General features: G+C 40.6%; 4 protein-coding genes and 1 non-coding gene across 10 annotated transcripts; 1 reads left to right on the forward strand and 4 right to left on the reverse strand.

The window, feature by feature from the left end:
* Window positions 1–320: 320 nt before the first annotated feature.
* LOC140770579 (protein NRT1/ PTR FAMILY 1.2-like) lies at window positions 321–2,578 on the reverse strand. 2 transcript variants are annotated; one of them, XM_073111831.1, is made up of 4 exons: window positions 2,407–2,578; window positions 2,042–2,259; window positions 1,391–1,953; window positions 321–1,310 (listed from the first exon to the last, which is right to left on the reverse strand). In XM_073111831.1, exons 1-4 carry the CDS (start codon window positions 2,489–2,491, stop codon window positions 425–427), a joined length of 1,752 nt encoding a protein of 583 aa, XP_072967932.1. In that variant the 5' UTR covers window positions 2,492–2,578; the 3' UTR covers window positions 321–424. The 2 variants fall into 2 exon arrangements, with proteins under 2 accessions (XP_072967932.1, XP_072967933.1); XM_073111832.1 differs by having other exon boundaries at window positions 322–1,310; window positions 2,411–2,550.
* Window positions 2,579–3,689: 1,111 nt separating this feature from the next.
* On the forward strand, window positions 3,690–8,368 carry LOC140770765 (beta-arabinofuranosyltransferase RAY1). Of its 2 annotated transcripts, none has more exons than XM_073112030.1 (6): window positions 3,690–3,920; window positions 4,003–4,343; window positions 4,831–5,083; window positions 5,170–5,991; window positions 6,085–6,331; window positions 7,201–8,368. In XM_073112030.1, exons 1-6 carry the CDS (start codon window positions 3,834–3,836, stop codon window positions 7,638–7,640), a joined length of 2,190 nt encoding a protein of 729 aa, XP_072968131.1. In that variant the 5' UTR covers window positions 3,690–3,833; the 3' UTR covers window positions 7,641–8,368. The 2 variants fall into 2 exon arrangements, with proteins under 2 accessions (XP_072968131.1, XP_072968130.1); XM_073112029.1 differs by having other exon boundaries at window positions 3,691–3,920; window positions 5,164–5,991.
* A 932-nt stretch (window positions 8,369–9,300) lies between these two features.
* On the reverse strand, window positions 9,301–13,033 carry LOC140771168 (transcription factor bHLH68-like). Of its 3 annotated transcripts, none has more exons than XM_073112600.1 (8): window positions 12,502–13,027; window positions 11,993–12,308; window positions 11,662–11,733; window positions 11,477–11,542; window positions 11,216–11,281; window positions 10,939–10,992; window positions 10,353–10,400; window positions 9,301–10,265 (listed from the first exon to the last, which is right to left on the reverse strand). In XM_073112600.1, the coding sequence occupies exons 1-8, from the start codon at window positions 12,783–12,785 to the stop codon at window positions 10,113–10,115; spliced, it is 1,059 nt and encodes a 352-aa protein (XP_072968701.1). In that variant the 5' UTR covers window positions 12,786–13,027; the 3' UTR covers window positions 9,301–10,112. The 3 variants fall into 3 exon arrangements, with proteins under 3 accessions (XP_072968701.1, XP_072968702.1, XP_072968703.1); XM_073112601.1 differs by having other exon boundaries at window positions 10,353–10,397; window positions 12,502–13,026; XM_073112602.1 differs by lacking the exon at window positions 10,939–10,992 and having other exon boundaries at window positions 10,353–10,397; window positions 12,502–13,033.
* A 3,888-nt stretch (window positions 13,034–16,921) lies between these two features.
* Window positions 16,922–17,003, reverse strand: TRNAS-CGA (transfer RNA serine (anticodon CGA)). The gene has a single exon. It is a non-coding gene; the product is annotated as a tRNA-Ser (tRNA).
* Window positions 17,004–17,236: 233 nt separating this feature from the next.
* Window positions 17,237–19,013, reverse strand: LOC140770791 (uncharacterized). Of its 2 annotated transcripts, none has more exons than XM_073112064.1 (2): window positions 18,014–19,013; window positions 17,237–17,837 (listed from the first exon to the last, which is right to left on the reverse strand). In XM_073112064.1, exons 1-2 carry the CDS (start codon window positions 18,878–18,880, stop codon window positions 17,676–17,678), a joined length of 1,029 nt encoding a protein of 342 aa, XP_072968165.1. In that variant the 5' UTR covers window positions 18,881–19,013; the 3' UTR covers window positions 17,237–17,675. The 2 variants fall into 2 exon arrangements, with proteins under 2 accessions (XP_072968165.1, XP_072968166.1); XM_073112065.1 differs by having other exon boundaries at window positions 17,238–17,834.
* Between the last annotated feature and the right edge of the window lie 2,153 nt (window positions 19,014–21,166).

Raw genomic sequence — 21,166 nt, forward strand, 5'->3', positions numbered from 1 at the left:
ATAGTTTTCTTTTATTTATTTTTTACTTTTCTGAGAGTACTGAAATCTAATCATGTTATTCAACTTTATTCTTTTTAGCAACTAACGTATTCGAATTAAAGATGTTTGTTGGATCTTTGTATAGCATCGAATTCACCTTGACAACCATCAGCTACCTCACGCCATACCCGCCGGATCAACTCCAGCGGAGGTACAGGCCAAGCAAGAAAAGACAGGCTAACTTGGAAGCAAGGAGAAGGAGACAGTGAATGATCTGCCACTCCCGCCTACCGGTTTAAGGGAGAAGGAAGGAAAGCGGCACGACGCCTGAACAGAGCAATGAACAACAAGAAAAATCACAACTTTAAAGCAAGCAACTAGTGTTTCTTCACATACATTCCTAAGGAGTATTACAGTCGCTTGCATGCTTTTACAAGGAGGAACTCTATGGAGATCCACTCTGCAGCTCTTCCTTTACTTCCCTCTCTTCCCACACCCTATTCTCCCCCTCTTCACCATATGCCCGACTACAAAGAAGGAAGTAGAAACAATTAACAACACATAGGAATGCAGTGAACCAGTAGTAGTAGTCATAGTGCCCCTTGTTTAGATTGTTGTCCAGCCAGCCTACTCTTCCACTCCCCTTACTGACCTTCTCGATGAGCTGAACAATTAGAGTACCAACCAAGTTACCAACACCCATTCCGAAGGAAAACATAGAGATTCCAATGCTTGCCATGCTCTTAGGGAACTCAGAGTAGTAGAACTCTATCTGCCCAATTATGTTAAAGGCCTCAGCTAAGCCAGTCAAGCAGTACTGTGGAACTAGCCACATTGCAGACATGTTCACCACCCCTTTGCCATTCCCCGCGAGGCCTTGCTCGATCGCAGTTCTCCGTCGAACACGTTCCACGCTCGCCGCCACCGCTGTGGCGACGCATAGTAACATCAAACCTATCCCCATCCGCTGCTTTAGGCCAAGGCCCCGAGGCCTACCGGTGATTTTTGCGAGGCGAGGGACGACTACACGATCGTAGATGGCGACCCATACAGTTATTGTGATGATTGCGAAGACGCTGAAAGAAGCTGCGGGTATCTGGAAATGAGATCCGAGGTGGCGGTCCATGGTGCCCGCTTGTAGAACCGGAAGCGATTGCTGGTTGATGACCACCGCCGTCATGATTCCGGTAGACCAGAGGGGGATCACTCGGATTACGGACTTCAGGTCTTCTACTTGCTCCACAGTTGATAAGCTCCATGGATTTGAAGCAGACCCATCAGAGTTCAAATCCTTCTCAGGATTTCTTATAATGCAAGCTTTGTTCAAGAACCTGAAATGAGTTAAATTGGAAGGCAAGACAGTAAGAAGACCATGCGTGCAGAAACCGAGCGATATACTGTTTGAACGTACCTTAATTTCTCTGATGGAACTTTGAGTTTTGACTTGCTATGATACCACTGGCCGTCGGTTGTCGGCGGTGGAAGGGCTAGTCTTCGGTTTCGCAAACTCGCGACGATCACTTGAAGTAGCCCTGATAACATGCTCTTGTCAGCTTCCAACTTGATGTACAGAGGAGAGCCTAGCAGGAATAAGATGACAGAGAGCAGCATGAGTGCTGCCGAGACACCGAAACCGATCGGCCATCCATCCTTTTCTTGTATATAGACGACGACCGTCACCGCGATCACGATGGAGATCCCGAGGGACGTGTAATACCAGTTGAAGAAGGACTGCAGCCTCCTCTCATTGTGAGGGTTGTTCTTCTGGTTCAACTGGTCTGCACCAAAGGCTAACGAGCAGGGCCTAATCCCACCTGCTCCTACTGACATGAAAGCGAAAGCCGAGAAAAGAAGGGGAAATTGCCATGGAGCAATGGAGGCATTACTGGCAAGACAAGAACTACCATCATCTCTACAATAAGGAGGTTTCTTGTAAGTAGGTAGCGTTGCAGTTAGCAATAGAAGAACCATCCCCTTGCACAAAAGGAAGACACTATTAGTATCTGAATTTGTAACCATGAAAGCAATAAGATTATGAGAATGGAAACCAGAAGTTTCTTACAATTAGACTCACAACCGATCCGATAGCGATCACTTTGAAGCGGCCTAGATATGAATCAGACAAGAAAGCCCCAAAAATTGGTAGGAAATTTGTCACTGCTCCCCAGATATAGAGGACACTCAAGCCAGTGGCAGAACTCATATGGTATATTTTTGTGAGGTAAATGATCATATTTGCATGAAGCCCACTGCTTGCAACCCTTTCGAAAATTTCATTCGCTAGAAAAGATACGAGCATATGCATATAAATGAATCCACATAAACATTAAGTACATAGAAAGATACTAATTTTCTAGTTTGACTGCAAATTATTAATGAAGACAGACATAGGATACAAAAGAAGGAAAAGGATTAAGAAATAATTACCCACAATAAAAGGTATAGTCGTAAGACCACCCTTCTTCATTGTTTGTTGTGGAGTTTCCTCCAAATGATCTGCAGGAATTTCCATTAATTCTCTCACTCTATGCTGATATGACCAAACAGAAAAAGAAAAAAAAAACAGCAGAGGAAGATGGAGGGAGAAGGTAAGAGATGGTAAGCATTTCATGGAGTACACCTCTATATATATTAATAGCTTGGTTAATTCTTATACAATTAGCTCTCCTTTTGATCCTATCTACATTGGTCCTAAGCACTAAGGAGTATCTCTGCGGACCATCTCTAGCATTAGTCACTAATTTTAAAACTGGTCACTGGGCTAAATATTCCTTCCACTTCATTATCTAATGGCACTGATTGAGAAGATGGAATAAAGCGATCTCCAAAGAAGAACATTACTTGAAGCTAACATAAATTTTTATGGAAGAATAAGGTGCCTCGTATAAATCTGAATTATAAAATTGCGAAATGTTTTAATGCCATTTGAGGTAATTACGTGGTAAACAGGAAAAACATTATTATAGATTCACCGCTTCGATTATTAAAAAAAAAGTCCATTGAGATGGGAGGGGGAAAAAAATGCTTACTTACATTGACAAGCAAACTTTTTACATCGACAAAGACGGCAGGGGATCCAAACTAGTGTGATAAATCCATGGAACTTTGGACTAATCCCCCTGGAGTATTCTATATTTAAGTACCATAATGATGAGCTTAACCATATGTGACAAAGTCTTTGTGAGGTTACTGAGGAGAAATGTTACATGATTTCTAATTTTGTTTTTTCGATGGTTGTTGTTATTGTTGTTGTCGATCCCGAAAGAATTAGGGATTTAATCAAAGTGGCAGCCCGATTTTGTAATAAAAAAGTACAATAAATTTAAAAAATAGTTACCTAATTCAGTTTTTTTTTTATTCTTTTCTGTGTTGAAATAATAAATATTACCTTTAGACAAGCAATAAATGTTATCACCTCATCTTGTTTGTCAAGTGTTTATGGGCAAATCATTAGGCGGGCCGGGCCCACTAATATTAGTGGAGATATAGATTGACGACGTGGCACTACGGAAGTGGAGGGAAAATAGATGGAAGGGAAAGGGAAGCAATTAGCAGGCAGCTTAGTGCTAAGTGAAATTACTCGCTCTCCCTTAGTGCTAAATAACTTTATTAAAATCCAATGAAATAGATACAAACTTAATAAATGAATGGCACCACCAAGTCATGCGTGCCTACTCGTAAGTCGTAACCTAACATTTGGTCAAAGTCCAAACTACGTGGCTCGCGCCTTCGTACCCTCTTGATTATTAGATTTATTTCTTCTGACTTCCGTTAAAGCTCCACTCCCGAAGTCTTCTCTTCCCTGCTTCCTCCTCTCGCTTTCAATCTCTCCCAACTCCAAATCCCTCGTCGGGATGCTGCTTCCCATTGTCTCCGATCCACGATTCGAACCCCATTTCCCACCCTCCTCTCGCCGCCTCCGCCGCAGCGTCGCGTTTTTGGTAGCGAATCATTGTATCAACTCCGAGCGAATCCATCGGGATAACGCTTCCTAAACTTTTTCTTCCACCTTATTCTCCTCAGGGGATGTTGGGATGGATCGCTTCTTGTGGATGGATCTTGGTCTTCTTCTTGATCACCGCCTCCCTCTACTCCGCTCTCGACCGCTTCCGGTGCCAGATGGAAGCATGCGGCGGGGAGCCGGAAGGATGGGATATGCCGTTGGTCACCATCTTCGCGGCGCCGCGGCCGTTGCTGTCGGATGAGGTGGATCCGGTGTGGATGAGGCAGGAGCTGGCAGTGCGGTCGTGGACCGCGCTGTCGCTGTACGTTGATGTCGTTCTCTTCGGGAAGCATCCTTCGATTCTTGCCCTCGCGAAAAGTCTTGGGCCGCAAGTCACCGTCGAGACAGAGATCGATTCCACGTAAGTATCGTGGTAATGTGGTTGGAGTCAGCTTTCATTTTAGTAAATATTGTTGATGTTGTTCTACAACTTCTCTTGAATCACGAATTTGATGTTGATGTTTGAATAATATCACGTTCTTTTTTGGGTATCGGAATGATATAGTAGTTAAGCTAGATATTTCCAGTTAAATATTATAACTCCATGATAGACAAAATGTTTGATCCTTTATTTACTTTGGATCTTGAAAGTCTATAAATTCGATTGGAGTAGGTAAGAGAAGACTTGTAATTTCATGCTTATTTTTCAGCAGGCAATCTTCATAGGAATACCACTATACAATTATTTCGTGTCTAAAATAGTTTTCTTGAAATAAGATCACATGCTTTAACGTCTGTAAAGCAGTTTCAGAGGTTAGAAACAGAGCGTATGCCGATATGCCTGTCTTAGATTGAATACAATCCAAGATCATGAAATAGTTGCTACTTATGATGTCTCCTTATTTTAGGTTTCTGGGAACGCCATTCTTTCATTCAATGATTGCAAGATCACAAGCTACTCGTACTGACATTTCTATTCTTGTTGATCCTGAGACCATTATTCTGCCTGACATCCTTACCACCCTGAGCTACATTCACAAAATTAAGAGTGACTGGTTCCTTGTTTCTCTGTCACGAAGTGTTTCACATTTTCCATATCGGTTAGTTGACAATGGACAGCACTGGGTGCACGAAGATGGTAGAAAGATAGAAATTAAGAAGGTATTGATGAATCTGTCTAGAGAAACCTAAATAGTTTCTTTCTGTTGTAAATTCATGAATAAACTTCTTTCTTTGACCAGTTGCAGGAATTTCTATCTCACAATTGGAAGGAGAGCAATTCAAGTGAGAGGCTTCTTATTGCATGGAATAATGTCGATCTACCTCTACATGATGGAATTCTTCCTCCTTTCTTATATGGAAAAGGGCTTCATGATTTGTGGCTTATGAATGAGGTTCTGTCATCTGAAACGAGATTCATATTTGATGCCAGTGATTTAGCATTCAGTTTTTATCCTGAAAGATTAGGCCTTTGGCCTAACAATTTCTCAAGAGTTAGCAAGATTGATACAGAAAGAATTTGGGAGTTCAAAGGAAACTATCATCTAGCTGCACTTTATGGATCACTTCCCTTCCAACAGAGTAACATTCCGAATAGTTTGTATAAAATTGTGGAGTGGTTGGGACATTATTATCTTGTAAGTGAAGCAAAAAGAACTGTTCATCCTCTGGAAGGACCTGACCAGCTAGCATCTCATAGCCTGGAGGTGGTGCTAGGTCAAGAAGTTGAAAAGCCACAGCCAATAACAAGTTTCTTGAATTATTGGAGACAGAAGAAATGGAAAAGTTGTGTGCAGGATATTAGTTCAATGAGCAAAGTAAATCAATTATTTACTCTAAAAGTACGCAAGTTCCCTGTTGAAGTTTCAGGTCCAATACATTTACCATTGTCTTTGGAATCACTCCTACGTCTTGTTGCAGATAAGGATAAATCGATCGTGCTTGGTATTGCTGGATTTAGTTACAGGGACATGCTTATGAGTTGGGTATGCCGCTTACGTCAGCTAGGTGTTACAAATTTTGTAGTCTGTGCTCTTGATTCTGAGACATACGAGTTCTCAGTTTTGCAGGTATGAACTCACGTCTTGGTTTTTCATCTGATCTTAGATCCTTTGTCAAAATAATGGAAGTTGTGTACTAATGCCAAAATTTCTTATTTATAGGGTTTGCCAGTCTTTAAGGATACACTCTCTCCAAGAAATGTCAGCTTTGATGATTGTCACTTTGGCACAGAATGTTTTCAGCGAGTAACCAAAGCGAAATCCCGAATAGTTTTGCAGATTCTGAAACTAGGATACAATGTTCTATTAAGTGATGTTGATATCTATTGGTTTGATAATCCGCTACCATTGTTCCTCTCCTTTGGCCCCGCTATATTGGGGGCACAATCTGATGAATTCAATGAAACAGGTAAAACTCAAGCACACGTCCTTGATACTTGCCACACCATTCCTCAATATTCATTCCGGCTAGGTAGTTATTGCTTATGTCTAGTCAACAAGAATTTTCTTTTTTCTGTTTTCTATATACAAATATCAGGACCAACCTTAACCGAGCCACTTCTGCTTTTCCTTTGCTATACATCACGCTTATTCTCATTCATATAGCCAGCTTAACAAAGTGGCTAATGATATATAAATTCAAACATTTCAAACATTTGATTATCTGAAGATATTATATGATTTATCCCAGTAGCCAAAATTCTGCTGATATTATCATTTTCTTTTTCCTGATATTATCAGAGATTCAGACTTTCAGAGCTTAGGTACGACTTAATGGAATGATTACCACAAACATATACAAGAAATTCTTTTACATAGTAATAACTGTTTTACAAGTAACATATACTGTAAATTTGTTTTAAATAGAATAATATTTTCTTCAAAACTCATAATTTTTTTAAGATTATTTAAAGTTGTCTACTTCTTGATCTTCCGAAGGATGTGGTAATTTTCTGTTTTGATCACTGTGTGCAGCCTATATGGTACATAAATTTAATTGGTCACCATAGTTGACTATTCTAGTTCTTCCTCAGAAAAAGATGGCAGCCTTATGGTGTGACTTGTCTTTAGCAGGAAACGAATATGTATCACGAGTAAAAACATACAAACAGAATAGATTTTTTTTTTTTGTTGTATTTTATCAAAAACTTGGTATTAGCATTTGTTTCCAGTCCGTTTATTTTTATTCTGAGACAAGGATCTAGAAAAGAAGAGTAATTCTTGCTTTCTTTGTCCTTCAACCTAGTTCCATGCTTTGTAACATTCTTCTGTTGGCAGGACCTATAAACTTACCACGTCGATTGAACTCTGGCTTTTACTTTGCTCGGTCTGATCCAGTAACAATTGCTGCTATGGAGATGGTAGTGAGACATGCATCAGCTTCAAGCTTGTCTGAGCAACCGAGCTTCTATGATGTTTTATGTGGGGAAGGGGGAGCCAACCGTGTGGGTGACAACCAGTGTCTGGAGCCAAAAACAAACCTAACTGTCCTTTTCCTGGATAGGAACTACTTCCCCAATGGAGCTTACAAAAGCCTCTGGGAGAAGAACGATGTCAGATCTGCCTGTCAGAATATTGGATGCTTCATCCTTCATAACAATTGGATAAATGGAAGGAAGAGAAAACTTGAGCGACAGGTACTCTCTGGCCTGTGGGAGTATGATCCTAGCTCTAGGTTATGCATGCAAAATTGGTACACCACCAAGTCGAGGAAGTAATTTTCAATATTGGCACTGGCCTTAAGCCCTCAGTACTCTGCTGCAGCGAGTGACTGGGAATTATATCATATCTGTGACTCTTGCAAGCATATTAGTACCTCAGATTGAAGTACTCGTGAATCATATATGCTTAGGGTGCTGCAAAGGAAAATATTGAGTACTTCTTGTTATCCATTGGGAAGGGTGTTGCAAGATTGTGCAGAAAGAAGTTTTGAGATTCCTGATTGTGGATGGACTTCACTCATCTTTTGTTCATCACTTTGAGAACTCAGATTGCTTTATACACCAAGTCTGGTAAACTCATTCCCTGTTTTGATATAAAGTTGGATGATCAGTACTGGATAGGTCTGCAAATCATATGTTCCTTGGCATCCTCTATTTTATAGAGAATTGAAGAGGAAAAAGTGCGCCGCAAATAATGAGCGCTCTGCTTCCTGTAGAGCTTGTCTATTGCACTCTAAGGAACATAATTTTGAGAATAGTTATTGCCTGTGGGATGGACTACTGTGGTTGAATTTCTGACCGGTAGCCTAATCTACCAGGGAGACTGTAAAGCAAAAGGTTGCCAATAGACCGAAAGAGGAAGGTTTACCATTGAAGGAGGTAGTTGATAAGAAATCGGATGAGGAGGAACCTGAATAGAGTTTTGATTAAGGAATTTTATGTATTGAATGAAATGTGGACACTTTTTCTTCAAAAGATAATGGAAGAGGAGTTGAGCTGCAGAAGCATATATCTCTACCTGGATGAAAGCCCAAATTTAGTTTTCTCCTGGAGAAACACCTATGTCTGATAGATCACTTGGATTCAACTTTGATCTAATTTAAGTTTCTGCTGCTACTTTAACTTGTAGATCGTGTATCCAGTTGTTCATGCCTCTTTGATGACGACACCATATGGATTGGATGGGATTGTATTTTTCAATCAAGATAGAAATTACTATGTTTTTTTCACATTATGGTGGCTAAGGGGCTACTGCTGTCCATCGAAAGCAATTGTCAGGACCAGCAGATGTGCCAAGCAAATGGAGCCAGCCATGTCCTATCTTGTAACTCTTCCCTTTTCGGAATTACCTCTTATTAAAACTAACGTAGGGTTGAAATCATTTTTAACAACAATACCTTGTAATTGATATCGATGAGCAGATTATCTATTAATTCTGAATGAACATGTGTCTATCTATGTGCAAATCCACATGCCAACTAGAATAGTTAAAGAAATAGAAAATAAGCTACATGTCTTCTCTCTTTGTAAATTATTGGGTGTAGTTCTCATTCGCAGATGAAGCCTACAAGATAGTAATATTCTCATCTCACATGCTTACTCTGTGCCCCAGTCTACAGCGATGGGCTTCTTTAGTGCAGCCTTGGTTTGATAATAATCTATTATCACTTCTTCTAAAAGCAAGCATTTCTGTATATAATATGCTGACTATAACTTCATTCTCATCCTAAATGAGCAACATTACCCAAACCCAATTTTATCTCAAGGTAAAAGAAAAGGAATACACGGTTCACACCCTTAGAAAACTAGTTGACTAAATGTTTAAGTTGTTAGATAATAAACCAATAATTATATATAATATTTTTTTAACACGCTCTCTCATATATGGCCCATCCCATGACACAGTACATGGGCAAATGGATAGGCGTTAGAAGAGTTGATTTCAAAGATTTAAGTCATTAGATAATGGGTTGATGATATATATTATGCCTTTAACAACAAGTTATACATGAGGTCAAATATATGTACAAAGTATGCATGCCCACCTTCATCATATACAAAACACAAAATTTGGAATCCAAGGCAACGTTAAAGATGAACACATAATTAGCTAGCATACCACGACGATTAGCAGATAGATATATAGATCGGAGTCAAACAAGAGACCATCACAAAGTCCTCCGGGTATCTTCCTCAGTCTCCAGTAATTTGATCATTGGTAGGAGCCACTAACAATGAATCGAATTATTACTCGCTCTCTGTCCTTCAAAGTTAAGCAGTAACGGCTAGTGTTTACAAGCCTTACTCATATAAGGCATATCCACAAACACCTGAAAGGCATCCTATCTATCCTCACAGAAAGTGGCAATATTTACATATAACTGTTATAAAGGGTGTTTTCTGCAATATTTAGATAAATCGCGTACTATACAACAAAGTATTTGTCATCTGATCTTAAAGCTAATCACACTGGAGAACACGTAAGCCAAGGAGATCTTAGCTACCTTTCTTAGAATGATCAAGAATTCTAAAGGGTTATCTCTTGCCACCTACTTGCATCTCTCACTGGTCACTAATATCACTGCAAATTAAGTACAATAGAGTGTATGGTGAATGAGCAAGAAAACCTTGTTGCATGCCCTACATTAATTAATCAACTAATGCATAGCATCATGAGCAATCATCCTTAGTTTCTATTTCTCCGCAGGGTGACTGCTCATGATGTTATATCCACCTCCAAGTTTACTGTCAAAATCCATCGCCCAACGCCGGAGCCGGAGCCGCCGGAGCCGGAGCCCAGTAGTCGGCGCCGTTATCGTTTCCGACGTGCAGAGTTAAGGATACTGGAACCAGGCATAGCCCTCTACTCCTCAAATCCTTCTTTGGTTCATCATCAACATCCTGCATTTAATTAAGTGGAATGTAACAAATAATATATACAATTATATAGCCCTTTTGGTAACTTTACAACTGTTGATTGAATGATACCTGATCAGGTGGTCCTCTTCTACTCATGGAAGTATCACTTACCATCTGCTAGAGAAAAGAACATAAGAAAGGTTAATCAAAGGTGTAGTAGTACTTAAATCTGCTTTGCTAACAGCTATATTATATATGCTTTTTTGGTGCTTTAAAGTAATCAGTGTGAAGCCTGTAAAGCTAGAACTTTGTTGCTCAATTATAACGATTGATTTAAAGATCTCGACATGCTTTGAGAAACAAGGTGTATTATTAAAGAGAGAGGAACGGAAAGTAAGTACATTTCTTCTGTATCTTTTCGTATCTTATTTATAGTGGACTTTACGATCATTTTTTTGTAATATCAAATTCTAAATTTATCTTCTGTAATTCTTTTAAAATCTATTTCTAAAAAGAGAAGAAAATTGTCAGTGTAATTAGATAATTCAGGGATATGATGTAAGGGGTCAAAATATAATTAATCCTAAAACAATTATCTATCTATTTGATCTTTTAATTTCTCTTTATTAATCGTTATAGAGAGATAGCGATGGCATTGGCAGCATTGGGAATAGGGAAGGATGGGGATATCTATATAGTGTTAATAGTTACTCACAGGCTGCAGCCTCGAGTGCTTTGATCCATTACCCAAGTACGGCAAGCTAAGGGCCTGCAAGGAAAAAAAAAAGGAAAAGAATGGGAGGTGGGTATAATCCCTGAAACACATGACACCAAGTAACTAAAAGACACTGCCAGGATTGCAGCAACTTTTGCTGCGTGCTCTCAAACAGTTCTCAAACGATCTCTCCATGTTCAGGTGCTTTCATGAGAGAGAGAGAGAGAGAGAGAGAGAGAGAGAGAGAGAGAGAGAGAGAGAGAGAGAGAGAGAGGACCTCAATTTGACCCTGGAGGAATCTGATATAGCCAATGGCCTCTTGTAGAACGGAAGCGGTGTCAGTCTGGAAAAGGAGAAGGCCCATGTCAGATCACCTTTATTTGAACATTTAAAGAAATAGAAGAGGGTGGAAAGATTAATATTATATGAAGGATGGAACAACTAAAGTTTTGTATTGCTGTTTTTTGCGTTTTTTTTTTGCGTAGACCTACATTGGTTGCATACACTTGCATATGTATAAGGAGGGCTACGGTAATACCTTTCCAAATGGAGAAACTATCTGATGAAGAACAGTTATCCTATCTCCCAACTTCTCCTTCCTCACCTGAAACAAGTATCAAAATGCCAAGCACTTTTACTTAATTTTACCTGGATATGAGAGAGAGAGAGAGAGAGAGAGAGAGAGAGAGAGAGAGTTTATTAGTTAATAAAATGGATAAAAACCTTGAGAGGTGATTGTGCTGTGGAGGTCTGGACTCTGGCCTTCTTGAAAGCTGAACCAGTTGAGCTGTTGCACTAGATAAAGAAGGAAGGAAGAACCAAAAAAAAAAAGAGTGTAAGAAGCAAATTTGGATCTCTGAAATCCATCCATGGATTTGCTCTTTGAAGCTGCTCTATGACTGGTTATAATTGAGATTACATACGCAATCATTTACTCAGATCCTTGTATGGTGAAGTATATCACATAGACTACTACTCCAATAAGATTGTCCAATGAAGATAAAAAATAAATAATTAGTCAGTGAAAATAAAAAACTCTTTCCCTCCCTCTCACCTCAGATGAGTGTTCAGATTGCTGGTGCTGCCTTGCTGCCTTGCAACTCGAGAAGTCCAGCATCTTGCTGCTTAAATTTGTTGTGATACATGACCTAGTAGAGGAGGCTGGTAAGGCTTGGTTCCATGGAGGCATAGATATAGGGATCTCTTCACTCCCATCTTGATACATGTATCCACCTTCACAGTTTTCTTGCTTCACACCAAGTAGATCGGTAGCTTCTGATGGGCATATCAACTGACTCTCCCAATAGTCCATTCTCTTTGGTTGGAGTGGAGTAAAACTGCATCTCTCCTCTTCCTCTACCAATCCTCCCCTGGATATATTCATGAAAGATAAGTATATATATCAAACGAGTTGTGGATTCTAAGCCTAAAAAATTCGAAAAAACCCTTGAATTTAGCAGAAAGAGGTTGGATACTATAATTCTACTGTAAACAATTAAGTGAAACACATAAAGAAAAGGAGATATCTAGAGAGAGAGAGAGAGAGAGAGTAGAGATCATTACAGAAGTAGTTGGCTCCATGACTCAGGAAGATGGTCTTGGTTATCCTGCCAAGGGGTGGATGGAAAAAAGTTGGGTGGCTGTGTATATTGAGGATAGATAGATGAAGAGGGAGAAGAAGAAGAGGATGATGATGCTGACGAAGCTGAAGAGGAGGAAGAAGAAGGCAGGAGTTGAGAGATCTCCTGAGGTGTTGGTGGCTTCAGGTTATTCATGTTCCACCAGGTAGTAGGGTTTCCTCCTATCATTTGCTGCAGAAGAGAGCCCTGAAACATCTCTCTATTCATGCCTTGGCCCTTGGGAGTTAGTAGTAAAATAAACTCCTCTCTTTGATCTCCACTGCTCAAGTCAATCTACTGATGCATGCTTGGCTTCACTTACTTTCTCATGAAGCTTAAGAGACAAGGCACAGGCCTTTTGTTTGGAAGAACCTGGTTTCAAGGGATAGGGATGTATAGTCTTGTATTGTTTGCCCCTTCAATTCCTTTACATCATCTTTTCCCTAAAAACAATTATATATTTTTTTTCCTTCCCTCTTTCTTCTTCCTCCTCCCTTTATTTTTGCTTTTGCTTTGTCACAAAGTGGGACAGGAAAGGTGGTGGCAGTGTTCTCAGACCAATTAAAAGGAATGTTTTTGGGAGGTGGTTAGTTCTTAATTTGGGTGGAGAGCTAGGTTAGGATTAGGGTTAGGGTTAGGGTTAGGGTTATATGCATATCAATTTTTCTTCTTTGTTCTTTATCATTTCTATGATCAACAGGACCTAGGAAATGACAAGGCATGAGTCCACCTTACTTTGAAAATGATCACTCAAAGTGATTACAGGATAGGGACCACACATCATCTATTATTAATTTCTTCATTAGTGCTTAATTTGATAGTAACTGATGTAATCCATGTGACCCTATCTTAATTATTTTAAGTAGACCACAATAATGTAGAGAGCTATATATATATATATATAGGTAGTTAATTGCACACTGGCAATATATCTTTTCAACTGCATATTAAGGAAGAGAATGGAAGCCAACAACAAAACAATCTTAGAAGAATGGTGTAATATTTGAAACAAAGAATATACAGGAGCAAATCCTGTTGTGTCATTTTCCTTTGTCCTTATCTTTTACAAATATATCTTTTATTCCATCTAAAATGGCATTTCATGTCCTCAACCTCAGTTACATAAGATTCTCACTCCACCTAGCTTTCACAATTATATGCACTAATGGGTGATCTGCAAACAATTCCAATGTCTCAGTTAAGTATATAATCATATCCTATATTTTTAACAAGGGTGTGTACTACATGAATCATAGTTTTTCTCACATTTACCTTAAATTAGTTGCCTTTTGCTTTACCTTTTCCTATTTCCTTTTTCTTATTTGTTCCTTTTAGATGTCTTTTATGTGTCAAAAGATCTGATTTTATTTTGAAACGTGATCATGTGATTCAATCTCTTTTCTGTGTCTCCTTCTCCATGGACATGGAGCCCAAACAAAATTGAGCATATGGGAATGTTGTGGGAGCTAAGGTGCTGCTTGAAATATAAGTGTTTTAATTATAGCTTATTCTAGTGATTTGGTCTAATTTTAACTACAAAAATATATGTAACAATGGCTGTAATTTATGAAGTACGGAGAGGTAAATTGAAATGAAAATTAGTGAAGAAGACACCTGGAAAGTAACAAGAGGATCGATCCACGAACGATATGATGAGATGGAGAGAAGACTTGAGCCAACGGTCAGCGTACCACGTGCCATTCGCACGTGTAGAGTAACAGAGAAAGCTCACAGGAGGGGGAGGGGGAGGGGGAGGGGGTTTAAAACTTAAAATAAGAAAAGAAAAGAAGAAGAAGAAGAAGAAGAAGGAAGGAATAAAAACTATGAGAGGAAATAGAAAAGAAATAAAAAGCAAAAGGTAGTGTGAGGCATAAGTTGACAACATCCAAAGCCGAGTGGGTGGGACCCGGCGTGCCCTCGCCGTCCCTAGGAGAAAAGTGGAGCCCACCATAAAGCAGCCGACAGCTAAAGATAATCCTCGATTTTGACGTGTAACAACTTCCCTACGTGACAAACATTTTACTCTACAAAAAAATTAAATTTCTCTACATGAAACACGTGTCAACCAAATGGTCATCGTGTACTCCTCTTCTTTCTTCTCTTTTCTTCTCCCTAATCCACCCATCTACTGTCGATCTAATCATATTTACCTAGAGTTAATGCGTCATAGCATGCATCATTCATGTGTCATCCATATTACATACTAACCTGCTCATCTCACCTTCTTCTTCTCTTTTTCTTTTTTCTTTTATTTTTTAGTTGAGAAAAATAAAAGGTATTAGTTGTCATAAGAATAGAATTTAGATATTTACAATGGAGATTAGACAAAGAGCATCTAAAACCATTGCTTTATTCTTCACAGGCATAATAGCTTTGCGGATCAGGATAAAGAAGTGATTCCTATCGCAATTTGCTCATTATCATCTCACCAAGCGATTACTATTGATTTAATATAAGTTTTAAGCTCTGTCTTCAGGTTACTCTCTCTTCCTCTCTCTAGTTATATGCAATACTCCCAAAGAAGTCTTCAGCATCGATCTGCCTCTTTCCATGGAAGCTCTTCACCAACCTCTTAGTTCGCTACAACGCCCTCCCATTTCCCTCCATTGGAATATTTTTGTTAGATTAGTTTAGAATTTGTGAGGAGTTGGTGGGAAGATTGTGTCAAAGCACGGAGAAAAGAACATCTGCGTGCAGAGTGGCTCCACCAAAGGCATGCGTGACTGCTCTTCAATCCTAAATTTCTGGGTGAGAGTGAACTTATAAAGGACGTCATGAGAGTGGTATTGGCACAGACATTACTGAGATCAATCCATTTTCTTTAAAATATTAAATAAGATAAATAAACTACGTCAACTCATCAGTCAAGACGTCTCACCTTAAATCTTTATTAAAAAAAAGAATAATAGCATTAGTTCTAATATAAGATTCTATACTTATAGCATATATATATATATATATATATGAACACTTCTATACCGTGGGATTAGTCATCCATGTTATGCCTCACTTTCTACTGTTGGCTAGCCATGCTATGTACTCTTAGAAGTTTAAGAAGGCCCCCACCACTAATCACAACAAATCAGCAACAAGACATAGGATTATCTTTAATCTATGTCTTAGCCAGAGAAGGAAAAAAAAGAAAAAAGACGATAGTGTAAGAAAAGAGATTTTACAGTAACAAAATGCCTTGAAGAATTTGAATTGCTAGCGAGCAAGGTTTCTTTAAAGCAGCTACTTATCATCACAGCATGAACTAAGGCATCCCTCCAATGGTGATATGTAGTTGGACGTTGACATTGTTGTTCTCCAATGATAAGCTCTTTAATTGAAAGATTCTAGTATTATTGAGATGCCGATATCAAAGTCAGATTCTTTAGCTGATCTAGCCAGCGCCTCGCCCTTACCCCAATCCTGGAAACCACATAATCGAGCATGGATCTTAGATTTAAGACCGTGCTGATAGCTCGCCCTATTACCATGCAAATAACGATCACTGCACCGAGCTCCAGGTTCACCTTAAGGGTGTCCACTAGCCAAGCGACGGACTGTAAACTTTCATGGATGTCAAAGGATACGAGCATTAAGAGCACAAGCGAGAACGCCATGAGGAGCCATAGGAACAGAACTGAGATGCTTAGGAGGAGGATGGAAGAGACGAGAGAGCCATGGAGGATGGTTAAGAGGAGGAGATCCAAGTTGGGCACCATCATTCCAGAGGCAAAGTAAAATTGAGAGATCTAGAGAGATAGAGATAGATATTACTTATATACAAGGGATAGAGTGACATGCACTCATTCTCTAGGAGATGGTTATGACCCATGTGGCCAGAAACCTGCAACTCTAGACAAGGAATTCAAGTATATTTGAGGTAGGTGATTAGATGATGAAGCATTTATAAGAACAGAGGGTTTACAGTAACTCTGCAATATATTCTTAGTCACTCAAGCTTTGTTACCTCCGTCACACGGAACCTTTAACAGAAAGGTTCTTCATCTAAATGGTTTGGCTAAGATAAAGCTGCAAACAGTACTAATGGATAGATTTAGACAGAGGAAAAGGTGAGATTAGAAAGTAAATTAAAGAGAAAATACCTTGCCTTGTGACTTTGTGAGCAGAGTCTTATTCCTTTGTAATTTAATTTAATTTAATTTTTTTTTAGAAAAAAGGAGTAGACTCTAATACCTAGTAGTATGAAAAGTGGAGAAGTGTACCAGATGAGAGTTCTTAATCGCAGTTTAATTCGAAAGCAAGATTAATTGTTTCTAGAGGTACAATTAGCATATCATGTATGAAAATGAAATAGTTAAGAGAGAAATTTATAAGAAAATAATCAGAACAATATAAATAAATAAAAAATTCTTCGTCGACAGCAGGATTCGAACCTGCGCAGGCAAAGCCCAACAGATTTCGAGTCTGTCTCCTTAACCACTCGGACATATCGACTCATTAAAATTAATTAAGAATTCATTAAATCAATAGATAAACAGAACCTGATAACCATTCCTAGAATTTCACTCCCTACTAAATCGGGCCTAAACAGAACCCAAAACTAGGAATGGCCTATTGGGCCTAAAAAGATCCAACCCGCCCAAGACCGAGAAAGTCTTACTCCCGTTTATGAAAAGATTTGTATATTTTATGATTATCGTTATCAATGGCAGATTAGTAGAAAAAGGCATTTGATGCTGCGACTAATTCCTATTAGTTACAGTACACAACAATGAGGGAGAGTTAATAAGCCTAAGTTAACCACACGATTAGAAGATACGAAAGGCGAAGATAATTATTTCCTCAATGAAACAGGGGACCACAACAAACAGTAGAAAGAACTGCCCATCGTCAGATGATGATCAAACGGCTACTGCAAACATGATCTCTTTCCGTAACACCAACGAACACACTTTACTGTCATCCACTCTCCACCACGTGATTGTAATCAGACGTCAATTACGATCCACTCTCCCCCTGCTGTGGGATCGCCACCTGCAGCACCGTCCTCAGAAATCGTAGCACGAACCGACGAGACCATCAACACCAACACCAACACCAACAACAACACCAACAAACTCCTCCTCCTCAAAACTACACCAAATTAGGCACCCACGAATGAACAGTTTAGCACCCACCAATCCCGTCCCACGCCAGATCCAGCTGGCCGCTCTCCTGCAACGCAAGGAGAAGCTGGGCCCCCTTCCTCCTCCCCCTCGCGCTGCACTCCCCCTGCATCGCCGCTACCACCGCCCTCGCCACCTCAGACGGTGGCGCCGTCCTATCCTGCTAAAATATAGTAAAAAAAGCCTTAAATAATACCTCTATATATTATTTCTATGTATTATATAATATATATATGTGTGTGTGATAAATAAAATAGAATTTAAGTATTTTGGTAGAATTATCCAATGTAAGAGGAGTTGATAAATCTAGAACTATCTTGTTATATAAAATGTTCACACCTCCCCACCGCCGCCGCTGTAGATGGCCGCCATCACCCCGATCGCACACTCCCTCCCCCTCCCCGCCATCCCCTCTGCCGCCCTCGCCAGCGCCGCTGCAGTCACCTCGTGCGCCCTGACCTCCGCCGCCCCCTCCGGCACCGTGCATAGCAGCTCCAGCGCGGCCAATGCCCGCTCCGCCGTCGCCCCAGCGGGCCCAGACGAAGCCACTGCCTCAACTGCCGCGACTGCGGCCCCTGCCTCCACCGCTGCCCTTCGATTTCCCTCCGCCTGCAGCAGCACGGCCAGCAACACCTTCGCCGCCGCCCGAGCAGCCGTCGGGTCCCGCAGCGACGCCACGATCCCGTCCATCACCGGGCGAGGGAGGCCGCCGCACGGGTGCGGCGGGTCGCCGGCGAGCGCACGCTCGAGTAGCCGGAGGGCGACGAGGCGCTCATCGGCTGCGAACTGGAGCTCTGCGGCGTGGAACACGTCGGAGAGATCACCTGGGTCGGAGGGTGGCGCCGCCGTAGCCGGAGACGGCGACGGATCCGGTGGCTTCTGCTGCTGTGGGTGGTGGAGAGGGAAGCGCCATTGCGTAAAGCTCTGGGAGGTGGAGGAAGAGGAGGAGGACGATGAGGAAGACGGAAGAGGGCGCTCTTGGTCAGTTTGGGGAGGCGGGTCGGAGGAAATGGGCGGTGGAGGAGTCGCCGGCACCGGCTGCGGAGCGGCCGAGGGAGGCGGAGACGGCGGGGGTAGCACGGCGGTGGCGTCGGGGCTGGATGGGTAGGTGGGACTGAGGGCAGATTGAGTGCAGTTGCGGAAGATGCCGCAGGAGAAGAGAGCCCGCGGCGGCGGCTTTAGCTTGGGGTGCGGGGTCCGGTTCATCGCGGCGGAGACGGCCGGGGGGCAATCTCGTAATTTGGGATGGGTATCTCTGGGTAGTAAAAGAAGATAATGAGGAGAGTGAGAGTGAGAGTGAGAGTGAGAGGAGAGTGAGAGGAGAGGAGAGGAGTGGAAGAGGTGGGGTGGTGGAAGAGTGTTATAAAGAAGGGGGTGGGGGTGGAGTGTACTTGGTGTGTGAGTCTTGCATAAAGTGTGGTTGCATGTGGTTGCATGAAAGAGAAGGAAAAGAGGCACAGTCCTGCGTTGCTTCTTTTGGGTGCCGGAAGCATTTATTATGGCGATAACGTCAGTATTTCTGACGTGGAAAAGAAAATATGCTTACAGTAATGCAACATTTGTTACACTGTGATATCATATGAGTCAAAGGAACTCAGCTCTGTCACTAGACTTCCAAGACATTTCAATCAAATCGATACTACCTTAAGCTTGATTTTTCTACACTCAACGGAGCATAACAATATAATTACAGGTGATCGTTTAAATAAAGAAAAATTCTTCAAAACAAGGTAAGGTATAAGAGTAAAAATGTCCCCGATAATAAAGTGAATACTGCACTATCTTTTTTTTTTTAATGCTTTCATCCTTTTTTAAGCCTCAAATCTTAAAGCCCAAGAGTGCGATTTACCTCAGGAACCTTATTGAAGGATTTCCTAATAAACAACTAATTCATGTTTAGTTGCCAACTGTTTAGTCAAATTTTGTAACAGCAATAAATTCTTCGGTCCACTTTGTTAAAAGGATAGACTTTAAAGATTCCATACTCCCGGGACACTGGGCTGTAATAATTTACAGACTTTGGCTGGTTTGAATGCTAATTTAATCTTCTTTTAAATAATAATAATAATAACAACAACACGGAGACCATAGGAATAGGATAAGCCCCTGCAGAAACAAGACGTACAGCTAGAGGAGTCTCTTAACTCAGGGAGAGAGTGAGACAAGAGAAAGTCAAGATTTTCGAGGCTAAACTGTGAAACCGTGGCAAGAAGCTAGGAGGTCGTCTACTGGGAGAGCAAGCAAAGCAAAGCAAAGCAAGGGCAATAAGAGCCGAGCAGAATTATTACACTCCAATAACTCATAAACTTTCCAATTCGGTGAAAAGGAACACGTACCTCAACTTTTTCACCTAATCAGTATAAATAGCAGATAGCAACCAGTGATGTGGTATTTCTCGGCCAACTTTTATCCTTTTTCTTTTTCAGAAAAAAAAAAGAAAAGAGAAAAGAAAATAAATAAAAGCATTACAATCTGGTGCACATAAACACACATACACTTGTCCTGACACATGGGCTCCAGGCCATGTGATGAGAGGTGAGTGAGCCTCTGGGTGCTGTCGAACTGCGTTACGGATGGTCCCCCACACCCCTTCTTCTCCTCCTCCTCCTCCTCCTCCTCCTCCTCTTCTCTTCTGGCAGTACCTTCTCTTAGAGCTTTTTAACCCATTCTAATTTAATGGTTCTTTCGTTAGTTGCCTTGCAAGCTTGCTCCAAAAAGTGGCCTTGTAAAGCTTGAAGGAAATGTTGAAAGGTTTTGCTCGTGGAATCTAGCCATCAGTATCAATGTTACTTTGGGATGTGGTACCTTGTTTTCTTTCGGATGGGAAGATTTCTCTGCAGTCATATCTCCCTGTTAGACTTGGGACTCCACGTTCAAAAGAATTTCTTCTTTCTTTTCTTTTTAGTCATTTGAGTGTGACTTGAGATGAAGCACCGTAGAATGAGTTGTAGATTTCATGGCATGTAGGTTGGCACTGTTTTCAAAACCTTTGGTCGTAACTTTTTAACTTCTAACATTAGACGTCAGTGACCCAAGTTAAGCACTTAATCCACCTGATCTAAACCTTAAGTACATATCACATCACCTGGCAACTCTGTACCTTCTGCGGACATCTCAAACAACTTGCACATCCTCTTATTCCCTCTTGCCCTGCCTGCTCTCTATTTAAAATCATCTCTACAGTAGTTTCTCATACGGAATTAAGTTGCAAGAATATATTATGGAAGGACAGCAAACTTGGAATTCTTGGAGTCATTTCTTCCTAAACATGTTGACTTGCCTCTTTGAGTTAATTTTATAATTTAATTTTTGGATAAATTACAGTTTATCCTTATTTGGATTGACCCATATATGCTAAACTTCAGCACTTAATCCTACTATGATCTAAGATCAAATTGCAATAGGTAGACAATTGCTAACGGAAATGTGAAGAATTAAATATACAATGATGGTAGAAATAATTTTTAGTCATTTGTACTATTAGTTTTGGAT

Source organism: Typha angustifolia, chromosome 11 (genome assembly GCF_048772165.1).
Source record: "Typha angustifolia cultivar Huaian chromosome 11, ASM4877216v1, whole genome shotgun sequence".
NCBI lineage: Eukaryota > Viridiplantae > Streptophyta > Magnoliopsida > Poales > Typhaceae > Typha > Typha angustifolia.